General features: G+C 50.1%; 1 protein-coding gene across 2 annotated transcripts; it reads left to right on the top strand.

Annotated features, from left to right (window-relative positions):
- Positions 1–6,533: 6,533 nt before the first annotated feature.
- NYX (nyctalopin) lies at positions 6,534–11,262 on the top strand. Of its 2 annotated transcripts, none has more exons than XM_065658661.1 (2): positions 6,534–6,555; positions 9,866–11,262. In XM_065658661.1, exons 1-2 carry the CDS (start codon positions 6,534–6,536, stop codon positions 11,260–11,262), a joined length of 1,419 nt encoding a protein of 472 aa, XP_065514733.1. The 2 variants fall into 2 exon arrangements, with proteins under 2 accessions (XP_065514733.1, XP_065514732.1); XM_065658660.1 differs by lacking the exon at positions 6,534–6,555 and adding an exon at positions 6,559–6,580.
- Positions 11,263–12,339: the final 1,077 nt, after the last annotated feature.

Below are 12,339 nucleotides of genomic sequence, written 5' to 3' on the forward strand. Positions count from 1 at the left end.
GCTTCATCGGCTTTGCTTCCTTACCCTACCTGCGGGTAAGTGGCTTTTTGGTGGCCGTTTCTTGCCAAGTGCTGCTGCTGGTTGCCTTGTCTTGTCCCTGCTTCCACCTGTCACAGACCAGGCGGTGAAAAGTCCCCCCAGGGTTACTGCTGTAAGCAGCCTGCTGAGCCCTGCTGTGAGGCAGCTGCTGGGATGCTTCACCCTTGGGCTGGGTCTGGGCATCACGACGTGCCCAGCGCTGCCCGTGCTCTCAGGCCCTGGGTATGTGTCCGCCGAGGGCTGTGCCTGCACTGGGGCCCAGGCTTCAGCAGTTTTTCTGGCAGTGCCCAGGTTTTTCTGAGAGTTGATGGCACATGGATGGAGCGAGATGCTTCAGAGCTCATGTAAAGTCAAGGGATGGGGGGTAGGCTGTTGAGGAGTCCTTGGAGAAGGACTGTAGATACAGTGTCTCTACCTAAGCACAGAATCACAGAATCACAGAATCACAGAATGTTAGGGATTGGAAGAGACCTCAAAAGATCATCCAGTCCAATCCCCCCACCGGAGCAGGAACACCTAGGTGAGGTTGCACAGGAAGGCGTCCAGGTGGGTTTTGAATGTCTCCAGAGAAGGAGACTCCATAACCTCCCTGAGCAGCAGTTTCTTCTCATATTTAAGTGGAACCTCCTGTGTTCCAGTTTGTACCCGTTACCCCTTGTCCTATCATTGGTTGTCACCGAGAAGAGCCTGGCTCCATCCTCCTGACACTCACTCTTTACAGATTTATAAACATGAATGAGGTTACCCCTCAGTCTCCTCTTCTCCAAGCTAAAGAGACCCAGCTCCCTCAGCCTTTCCTCATAAGGGAGATGCTCCACTCCCTTAATCATCTTTGTGGCTCTGCGCTGGACTCTCTCAAGCAGTTCCCTGTCCTTCTTGAAGGACACACGGCTGTGCAACAAGTTGGGCTGGGGAGCAGTGTGCCTGCACCGCTGTGGGGACAGGGACCAGAGTGGCAGCTGCTGCTGGTGTGAAGTGGCTACGGGGCTACCATGTGTCACACACAAACCCAGGCCAGCATGGTGAACATAAAACCGGGCGATGGGCTGTTCTTTGGCCTGCTGTGTCTTGCCAGGGAAGCTGGTCGAGGCTTGGACGGCTTTATGTACACCCAGAGGAATAAACCTGGACACTCCTCAGAGGCTGCTGAGGGGAATTAGGGGCCAAAATTCATTTTTGGGGTGAGATGGGTTTATTTTTGAAGGGCAGGAGCCATTCGGAAAGCTTGCAGGCACTGTTGCTGATGGCAGCCCTCCTTGCTGAGGATACATGGGGAGGACATTAATGGGGACAGCACAGCAACTCTCCCTTCCAAGGGGTTTCTTGAGGTGGCATCAATCTTCTCCGTCAGGGGTGGGACCAGCAGAAGGCAGCCCATTGAGGTCATGGCACTGCAGCCTGGGGGGCTGGGCAGGCTGCAAGGGGGCTGCAACATGGGGCAGGGGGCCAGTGACAACGTGCAACCTGCAGCACCCACGCTGGGCAGGGACTGATGGTCCTGGGCTGAGATGACATGGGACCCCTGGCCCCGTGGGCAGCGTGGGGGGACGCCCTGGGGGACACTCTCCATATAACACCTACAAGTGCCCTCAGGGCCCTGGACCTTAATGCCTGAGCAAAGTCTGAGGGCCTCAGTCCGGACAAAAGTGAAATCCCCACCCGCAGAAGAAAAGCTGTCCTCTCTTCTGAGTAAGGGAAAGGCTTTTTACTCTTCGCTCTTGAAGACTTGGTGGGCTCCTCAGCTGCTGCTGTGTCTCCTGTGAGCAGCAACACTGCACATGACCCAAGCACTATTTCTGGTGGTGGTGCAGGCTGTGCTGAAGTTGCATACGCGGGTCTGTCCTGTCTGCTGGCAGCACAGCAGTCCCTGCCACAGAGAACAGCTTCTCCCTGCCCGAAACCTACACCGTCTGGAGCTGTGCACGCAGCAGGGTGGCCGGCTGGGTGACCACCCTACATGCAGCCCGGGTCTCACGGGACAGAGACAACAACAGGAGCCCCGGCGAGAAACGCTGAGGCAGCTACTTCAAAGGTCACCCCAGCAGAGATTACGTGCGCAGGGAAGGCTCAGATGTGCGGCGCAGCTGCTGCTGTGAGAAGAGGGGAAGTATGCGCCGAGCTGCGGCTGCTATTACAGAACTTCAGGAAACCAAAACCCCGGGGCAGGCAGAGGCGCTCGGGCTCTCTGCGGCACAGGGACCTCAACCCCCTGCACTGGTCCCATGAATGCAAGTGGCTCTTAGACATGAAAAAAACAGGGGAGCAAAGATGTTAAGCTGTTGGAGTCAGGCAAGCAGCTCTGCCTCTTTGCTGCTCTAAGGACGGCAGCATTTGGCTGGAAGCATCTGGACATGGGATGCTTGGAATCCACCTAAGCCAGCACTGCTGCCTAATGGCATGGAGGTGTCCACAAAGCTGCATGTGCTTGGCTGGCTGTCATCCTCTGTCACTGACAATTGGCCCTGCTGAAGCCCGCGATCAGTGCCCACAGGTAGGCGGTTATAGTGGGTGAGATGAGACCTCTCTCATCTCTGGCTAGGTGAGATGATGCCCACCAGCTGTTTTTAGCGACCCTTTGAAAATAAGGGAATATTTTAACCTGCAGCTGGAACCACTACAAGAAGTGGTCCCTAGTGTTCATTTAAAATCATATCAGTCTGTATCACAGATAGGAGCTACAATCAGATCCTTAAGCCACCATCACACGAAATGCCCCTGGCCACGAAGAAGCAATCTTGCATCGAGTCTGCACAGGTTTGCCGTGTAAGGTGGGCTTGTCCTTGCTGCCAGCTCGTGACACACAGTGCTGAAGCAGAGGAGGCTCCTCCAGTCAGGGCTGAATTCTACAAATTCTTTTAGTGGAAGATCAGATATATATATATATATATATATATAAATATATATAATTTTTATATATATTTATATATTTGTTTTTTTCAGAGGCAGCTTAGCTCTGCTGCTTTCTAGGCTTGGCTACACTGCTATGTTGACCTCTGGCTTCTCTGATTTCCCAAAGATTAAAAAGGGCAGGACAGATCATGAGGAAGAGCCCTTGGTGGCAAAAAAATTACCAGTGCAGAGCCCCAGCAACAAGATCTGTAGCTTCCGAGTTAACTTCCAGCCCAGCAGCCACAGCAGCTTCCCAGAACTGAGCATCTGCGGTGCGCTCACCCCTCAGCATTAACCAGCCATGAGTCATGCTCTGGAAAATGTTGAGGTGTGGTTTTAAAGCCTAAGTTTGTTTATTTTAAGAATCAATGCTTGTCTCCTTTATGTACCCTCTGGTATGTAAGTTTTTCTAACTAAGAAGCGTAGAAGCTCCTCCTTACCAGGCCTCTGTCTCACACTGTCATGCCCTTTCAGGACCAAGGGTTTTCAGGAAATAGATCAGGAGTTGCAAGATCCAGCCGAAGTTCACAGGAGGTGGCGGACTTCATGCTCCTGCGGTGCTCTGCTGAAGCTGCTCACAGGGTGATGCTCTCCGAGCAGCTGGCTGCCAGCAGGAGACTTTCCTAGAAATGGTGACCTCAGCATGTCTCCCACCCCCAGCCCACCCCCCGTGCATATGCTGAGATGTTTATATCTTCTCTGTGCTGTGGTCTGGAGGTGCACGAGGCTCCTGCCTGTAGGTGATGCCCAGAAATACACTGCTGTGAGCCTTGGAGCTGCTGCTGCTGGCCAGGGAGGAGCTCCAGGTGTGCCAGTGCAGGGTGGCTGGCGAAGCTGTGGGCGGGATGTGGGCTCATACTGGGGCAGGACAAGGGTTGTTTCAGCTGTTCCTACTTCCAGCTGCAGCAGAAAAGGCCGGAGTGGGGCTGGGCTCCATTGCCAGGCCAGCTGCACCCACAGAGGTCTGTATGTGGGATGCTGAGGGCGGAGCTGCTGTCAGAAGGTCCTGTGGGAGCTTATCATGTCTGTGCTGGGCTACAGCAGGGCTGCCTGTTGCAGCAGCTCTCTGAGGTGTTCCTGGCCAGCCTTCCTCCTGGTTCTGCTGCAGCCTGCTTCAGCAGCATCGCCCAAGACATTGCGGCTGCTGACTTGCGATAGGCACCTACTGCCACGCTCCCCTCAGCCCCGAAATTGATTGCTGAGGTACATACAGCTCCCAGTTTAACAAGCCTCCCCCAGTCCCCAGCCTACCAGTCCCCACCCACCGTTGTACATAGAGGAGGCTCTCAGGGTCCTCCTTAGGGGGATGTGTTTTGCCAGGTCCCTTGAGCTGCCCTTCTGGGGGAGGTGGCTCTGCAGATCACACAAGCACTTTCTGGGGCTCAGTGGTCCTTCATGCCCCATCCCCACTGGTCCCTTGCTGTGCACCTGGAAGAAGAGCAGCGAGGCACAGGAGAACCTCAGAGTTTCCACAGAAACCTGGTGCCTTGGTGCAGATCAGCCCCTGCTTGCTTCTGATGAGCAGATTTAGTGCTGCTGTGCAAACCGAGCAGCAAGTCTGGTCCCTGGGGAGCTGCCAACTGATGACATGCCAGATTATCCCTGAGTCCCATGTCCCTTCATTGCCCACTGCTTCCACCCCTCATCTACATCATGTGTGCATCAGAGGAGAGACAACATTTCTGGTGCCACCTTTAGGACTCTGGTAAATGTTGGGGAAAATGGAGATGGGAATAGCGCTTCCCCCTCCTCCCCCCGCCATTTTTCTTCATGGCCAAAAGGGCAGTTATCTGCTTTCTGCCATCGGACAGGTTGTGGTTTCCTGGTGTTCCAGGATCTTTGGAGGAAACACCAGCTGCCCCAGCACTGGTGAGCACCCAGACAGTGCCATTTCTGTCCCCACAAGTTCTCCAGCAGCTTCAGCTGTGTGACAGAGGTCACAAAACCCCTGTGTGTGGCTTCGCAAATCTCCTTTCTCCTCTGTGCAAAGCAGCGTGGTGCAAAGCACAGCAGTACAAAGCTGGGGGGTTGGTACAGCAAACTGGTGGGAAAAGGTATCCTTCAGATAAAATCAGTGCTATATGGGTCACCCCCTTCCCTTCAGCCTGCCTCCCCCAAGCACCAGCCTGCTTACATGCTGTTCGGACAGACACAAATTTCCTGAGGTGCCAGCCCGATGCCTTAAGACTGAAGGAAAGCCAAAAGAAAATAAATGTGATGTAGCTGGGTGCTTTAATTTTCTGGAAGAGCCAAGCAGCAGCGGGCTGGTTCCCAGCTGAATCTTTCCTGCTGTATCAAGCATAAATTCATCAAGTATTCCATTCCCTGAAAAAAGAAAAAAAGAATAATTCACATAGAAATAAAGAGTACAGCTATTTTTTCCCTGTGACATAGTGAGCGCAATTACCTAAGGCATGGGAGGCTGAGATAACTCACTTATTCAGCTCCCATTCTCCAAAGAAACCATCATCATTCTGTCAGAAAAGGCTTTAAAAACCAGTTCACATCCTGAATGCAAAAGACATCGCCACATATAGAACCTGTTGTTATGATTTCCACACACTAACTGCAGCATCTCAAGCAAAACACACTCACAGGCAGGGCAGAATTTGTTCTCATCAAGGCCATATAAACCATGTAAGCTCCCTGTGTTTGTTGACCCTTCTCCTGGTGCTGTTGGGAAAACGTGCATCGGGGGACAAAGTCCCAAGCTGTGTCTGTTTGGAGAGCTCAACAAACAGAAACTATAAACCTGTGCTTGCCCCAAAATATAATCCCATTTAGGCTGCACCCTTCACTTCCACCTCCTCTGCCATTACATAAGGAGGAATGGAATAATGACTTTCAGCAATGCTGTTTAAATGGCAGTGGTCCAATTCTGGACTGTATTATTATTATTTTTTTAATGCTAGAGAGAGAGTAGCTTGGCAGAGGGGAGAAAGCATCAGCTTGGTTTGTCTGCAATCCCTGTTTTGCTTTGGGAGCTTTAGAGGACAGACACATTCTTCCATCTCCGCTAATCCTGCTCTGATACAGAGGATTTTCCTGCCATTAAATGATAGCTTGCGAGAAAAAAATGCCAATTTTTCAGAAACTGACTCGTATGGCTAATGGCAGCCTCAGGAGCAGGAGGGAGGACACAGCCACTGGCCGGCTGGGTAAGCAATCAATGCATCTAGGTGATTTCTGTTGGGAATTTTAATTTTGACTGCTTGACGCTAAGCTGGTTACGCTCCTCTACACCAGCACCTACATACTGGGGAGATGGCCAGTCTCTTGCTGTTGGTGTTCTTTTCTCACCTCGGATGATGGAAACATGTCCTTGGTGCAGCTGGTGGGAAGGATGCAGATGAACTCGTGAAAAGGAGTACCAGAAAGCTGCAGGATTCCCTGAGAAGGTCAGTGGTGGAAGAAAGATGCTCACTAGGAAGGTGCTGGGAACTTCTTCAGTTTGAAAGCCTGTGGGAGAAGAACTTTTTCCTTCTTCCTTTCTAAACATAGAGTTTATTTTGTGAAAATGATGCAGGGAAATGATAGAGGATGAAACCAGTCTCTGCTCTTCCTGTGTGCTTTTAGATCCCTCAAGTTTGCTTGCCAGACCTGAAATGCCACTAGTGAATAATCAAGGTAATGTTTGCCATCATTTTAAATGGTGAGTATACTCTTATTCTGCATTACCCAGTAGTGGATTAGACAGATCGTTTGGAAAGGTGTAGGTTAAATGTTCAATTATTGCCATGATTGTCTCTTTACCCTTTCAAAAACTCTGTAAACATGTTTTTGGTCTCACACTCTTCCTTTCAAATACTGAATTACCACAGTACTTAAAAGAGCAAAAGAGATCATCCCTGGGTGGAATTTTGTTTATTCCTTAATCTCACATATTTTTCTGACCTTACTGCTGTATTTCACCCTTTTTCTTAAACACACACCTCATTGGAGCACTCTCTGTGTCAACGAAGTGGAGGCATCTTCCAGCTGCTGCCCTAGTGTTAAAAGCAAAGAACATGCTTTTTGGGCAAGGGCAAGGAGCAAGGAAGGGGAAGTGGGAATGTTTTGTACTATATCGGTGAGAGGAGAGCTGACCAACAGAGGACATCTGATCTCCTGTGCTTTGAGCAGCAGTTCTGAGGATCTGGTGGTGTTCAGATGAAGGATTTTGGTCAACTTCCCCTGCAAGAGAAAGAGAGAGAATGCCACAAAGATTGCAGTGGCCTGAGGGGTTCCTCTGAGCTCCTAATCTCAGGGGATTGTTTGCCAGTTGGATGGTCCTCAAGTGTTTGCTTTCTATGTACTGCTCAATGCAAAGAGATACACTTGTGAATAGAGATCTTAGAAGTGTGCTGTGAAATGCCACTAGCAAAAGACCCAGATTTGGCACTAAAAAACCCTTGTGAATAAGGATAACAGGCTGGATACGGCTTGGGTACAGACATTTCCTTTATCAAGTGATTAGAGAACAAGCAAAGAGGGGAAGGAGGAGATTTGGGTATCAGTGTGCTCATTCCTGTGCTGCAGACAGTGTACACATGCTGAGGCTCTGAAGGCCAGAGATGGGACTGAGGTTGGGGCAGCTGTACTTGAACTTGCTTGGGACAGTCCCACGAATAGGACAGCCTATGCACATATGCCCTTCTGGATGTCACCTTGAGCCCATGCAAGGCTCTCGTTCCAGCAGCAACAATTGCATCCATCATTTCTAGACAGCCACCTGCCGTCAGACATTTGGGAACTGGCAAATCCTTAATCTGTCTGGCCCTCAGTTTATGTAACTGCATAACAAAAACAACATATGCCCCCGTTTGCAAGCAGCAGTGTGGACTGGTGCAAAGGGTAGCAAACCAGGCAGTCCCTGAGCAGCCTGCACAAAGAAAGAGCACTCTGAGGCCGGCAGGTTGTCCCCCGTGTTGTCCTTAAGCTCCTCACCTGTGTCTACCAGAGGCCCTGAACATAGGGGACTTTCCTTTAGCCAGGGGTGTTAGATAAGGGCTTAGGAAAAAGGAGAACATACAAACAAACGAAATGACAACCTGTCTAAAATCCTTTTCACCTCTCAGAGTCGTTCACCATCATTTATCCTTGAAGTGCTGCTGTTTAGCTAATTCTCTAGTCACAATAGTGTGGCCAGGCTTGGTGGGACCTGAATTTCAATAAAGAGGCCACAGTTAAAGTCCTCTGGGATGCTCCCTCCAAATACCTAAAGACCTCTTCTACATACAATGACCAGGTTGGGCCGAACAGAACCAGGCTGGGCAGCTCCTGGGTTGATGTTCTTTCAATGGGGACCTGCCCAGCAACTGGTTTTGCAAGTCTCCTGCTTGAATAAGCCACAGGCAGCACGAACTCAATACAGCACTTACAGTACCGTGCATGTTGCTTTTAAAAAGGACAGAGAAAGGGCAGAGCAATTTCAGTTTGACCTGTCGTTTGGTTTGTACATTAAAACCTTAGATGCTGCAAAAATAAAAGCTTGACACCTGCTGAAGCTGATGCCTCCTGGCATGTCACCTCACAAGACTGTCTTAATAAAAATGTCCATCAGGAATGCAGCTGTAGTGGGCAGTTGCTGTGCTGCAAACTGGTGGGGAGAGGCAGCTCGGCTGCTGGGAGCTTCTCTCTCCAGACGGTCAGCAGGAATGTGGGGAAAAGTCTGTTCCTTGGCCCTTGGGGCTTGACATGCACACAGCAGTAACCACATGTTCCAGCAATGCTGTAAGAAACTGTTGGTAAAGCTGTTGGTGTCTCATGTCTCATTGAAAAAAGATATAAAAGGATTATGCTTGTGCGGGAGTCAATAAACTGCAGCAGAAAAACGAGTCAGTAGCAATCCCAGTGTTTCCTGCTAGTGGCTACATGGAGAGGTTGCTGGTGCGGCTGCTCATTTTGTTGAGTGGCAGGTCGGATGTGCCTGTGAGAGCAATTGCACAATGAGATCTGCCTTCAGTTCTTCCTCTCTAATGAGTTTATTTTGCAGATGGCTTGTTGACTGGATGTTTTTTCCCCACAAAAATGCCTGTCTGTGGAGGCTGACATCTCCCTTTCATTCTTCTCTGATTTCTCCCCAAGAACTTTCTCCTTATCTTCCTTGTTGTACATCCACCTGCGTGGGACTAACTTGAAAAGAAACCACAATAACCACACACCTCCCATGTCAGGTTGATAAAAGGACAAAGTGGCTGCTCCCATCTAGCATAAGGCACTATGGTGACTGTCCTGAGAATGGGCAAAACAGTAAAAATTGTGCTGGAGGTGCAAAGTATCTCATTTACGATGAGATAATGAAAAAAGCAGTTGAACAACATCCCTTAATTCGTTTTTTCTCATGCTGTTCTACCAAAACACAATGGGAATGTGTTTTGAAACACTGTACTGCATCCTTAGCAGCTGATAGGTCCCCTTGCAGTGCTGCACCAGCTCATGCTCCAGTAGTGAAACATTAGGTTGAATGAACAAAGAAAAGAAAGAAGTAAAAAGCATGAATTTGATGTGCCTCAGGGAACACTGCCCTGACCCCCCGAAATACTGCAGCCCATCTACAGCTGCTGGGCTTCAAAGCATCTCTGCCTGCTCCCCAGCCAAACCGCGTCCCCATCAGCTTGCAGAGAGACCGGTCACAGAGACACTGAGCAATACTCTAGTCTAGGTGATTCCGCCTATTGGGGAGAGAAATTAATCAGAGATGACGTTCTAGATGACGTTCTATATATATATATATATATACACCTTCTTGGAGGCTTTAAAAATCCTAGCACAAGATTTTTTAGGAATCTTTCACGACACCTCCCCAATCAGGTAGCCAGGGACAATTAGCCTGGCTAGAAGGGAGGCAAAGACAGCGTAGTCTCTTCTTCCTGTTGTGGCTAATGTATCTGCTAACAATGCATCCTGATTCTCTCCTCCCACACCTCCATGGGGATGGGGTGTGCTTTCCTGACAGTGCTCCTTTGGGTCCCCCATGTCCACGCGGTGTGGGCCTGCGTGCGGTCCTGCCCTGCCAACTGTGTGTGCACCCAGGAGCGGAGCTGCTCCGTCCTCTGCGATCGTGCCGGTCTGGGGCAGATCCCCAGCCAGTTCCCTTGTGAAGCCTCCTCTATCAACCTGGACAAAAACAGCATCAAGTTCCTCTCAGAGAGAGCCTTTGGGACCTTGCCTTCCCTCAAATCCCTGTCGCTCAACCACAACAATATTTCCTTCATCACCCCGGGGGCTTTCAAGGGTCTGCCCAGCTTGGTGGAGCTGAAGATGGCCCACAACGAGTACATTCGGTATCTCCACACACGGACTTTCACGGCTCTCAGACGGCTGGTCAAGCTGGACCTAGCAGACTGCAACCTTTTCAACATCCCAGACAGGATCTTCATTGAGCTGCATGCTCTGCAGGAGCTCTTCTGCTTCCAGAACAACTTCCGGAGGATCCCAGGTGCCATCAGGGGCATGGAGAACCTGACCCATGTTTACCTGGAGAGAAACAGGATCGAAGCGGTAGCCTATAACTCCTTGCAGGGCCTGACCAAGCTGAAATACCTGAATCTGCAGGACAACAGGATAAATGTTGTTCACGAACGAGCTTTTCAGGGCTGCCAGAAGATGGAGTACCTGTACCTGAATGACAATTTGATCAGCGAGCTTCCAGAAAACTCCTTTGATGGCCTGAGGTGCCTGAAGATGCTCAACCTGGGGGGAAATTTCCTCAGAAACATTTCCAACACGTGGTTCAGGGACTTGGGGGAGTTGGAGGTCCTCTACCTGGACCGCAACAGGATCAACTACATTGAGGAAGGGGCTTTTGAAAACCTCACCAGCCTGGTTGCGTTGCACTTGAACAGCAACAACCTGACGACCCTGCCCTTTTCTGTTTTCCAGCCCGTGTATTTCTTGGGGCAGCTGTACCTCTTCCGCAACCCCTGGGAGTGCGACTGCCGCATCGAGTGGCTGAAGGAGTGGATGGAGAATTACAGGCTCGTCAGGGATATTCCCTGTGCCTCCCCCTCCTCAGTAGCCGGGATTGACCTGATAGATGTGCTCTATGAGAGATCACCAGAAGGTTACTGTCTCGACCCAGTGGAGCTAAATTTCACGTCTGAAGGCCCGACTCCAAGCGAGGAGCCTTGGTCTACCACGGAAAGCAAGTTCAACAGCCTTATTACTAAACTCTTGCTCCAGATGGGCCTTCCCGAAGAGGTGGCAAACGCCACTGAAGTCTTCAGTAACACCACACAGCTGGATGGACTGACTGGTGGGGTTTCTTCTGGGATGGGGGAAGACAGTATTGAAGCTGCCTTCTCTTTTTACCTCGCAGCACTTTTCACAGTGATTGTTTTGCAGATCAAATAGTCTGAGGGCTGCCTGGAGCATGAGTCCTGCTTATACATTTAGTCCCTGTACCTTCCTAGTTATTAGGGAAAAGATTGTGTTGCGGGCCTTGGATACATATTTGGCTCCAAATTCTCCTGGGCAGGTTGGTTGGATCTGACTCCGGATTCCCCTGGGAGCTGGTGGGATCTGGTTCACCACTCCGGGTGAGAAACCTTGCGTTGTCGCAGAGCTTCCCAGACACTTACAGAGTTGCGTGGAAGACGAGCAATGAAGGAAAAGCCGTCGGGTTGAGTTTCTCTTAGCGACATGTGATGTCCTCTGCCGGGGGTGAGGGGAAGAAGGGTCTGTGCGGACGGTGGTGCGGTGCTGTTTATTCCCTTGCGCCAACTCCAGTTGAACCAGCCGTCGGCTTTATGAGAGCGAGGTGGGGCAGCAAAACTGGATCTGCTCTTCATACCCTGACAGACACCCACACCCACAGCGGGTGTGTGGGGAGCAGGTCTGTCCTGGGCAGCATTCAGAAATGCAGCTCTAGCCCTCGTGGACAGGAGAGCAGCACCTAGGGAAGGCACCTGCCCCAGGTGGGTCTGGGATGGGGACAATGTTTTGGCCATGACTACAGACAGGTTTCGATACTTTCTCCCCCTGCCATCCTGGCACAGATGCAGGAGAACCAGATGGATGCATGTTTGTCGAAACGTTCTTCCCTGAGGGGAAGCTGTTCAAACTTAAGAGCTTACTTATTAATGTCATTTCAATGTGTTTTTATTTTTCAATGAATACACTGTTTCAAGGAATATATTGTTTTTATTTGTAGATTATTTCATGGCATGACAGCAGGGGCGGAACATGGTGATGACAAATGCAACCGGGCCCTACTAAATGTTTTGTATTCCCACCACTAATGCATACCACATAGCATGTCATATTAAGCTGTACTAAGCAACTATTCCATCATTTTCCTTTATATAGCATCTGTTTTATCTTTGGAATCTTCAATGAAAGCTGCTAATATAACCAGAAAGAATTACCACGTTTTATGTATCATCAGAGCACATTAATAGAATAATTTGATATTTTCCTCACAAAAATAAA

Source organism: Caloenas nicobarica, chromosome 1 (assembly GCF_036013445.1).
Source record: "Caloenas nicobarica isolate bCalNic1 chromosome 1, bCalNic1.hap1, whole genome shotgun sequence".
Classification (NCBI taxonomy): Eukaryota; Metazoa; Chordata; class Aves; order Columbiformes; family Columbidae; genus Caloenas; species Caloenas nicobarica.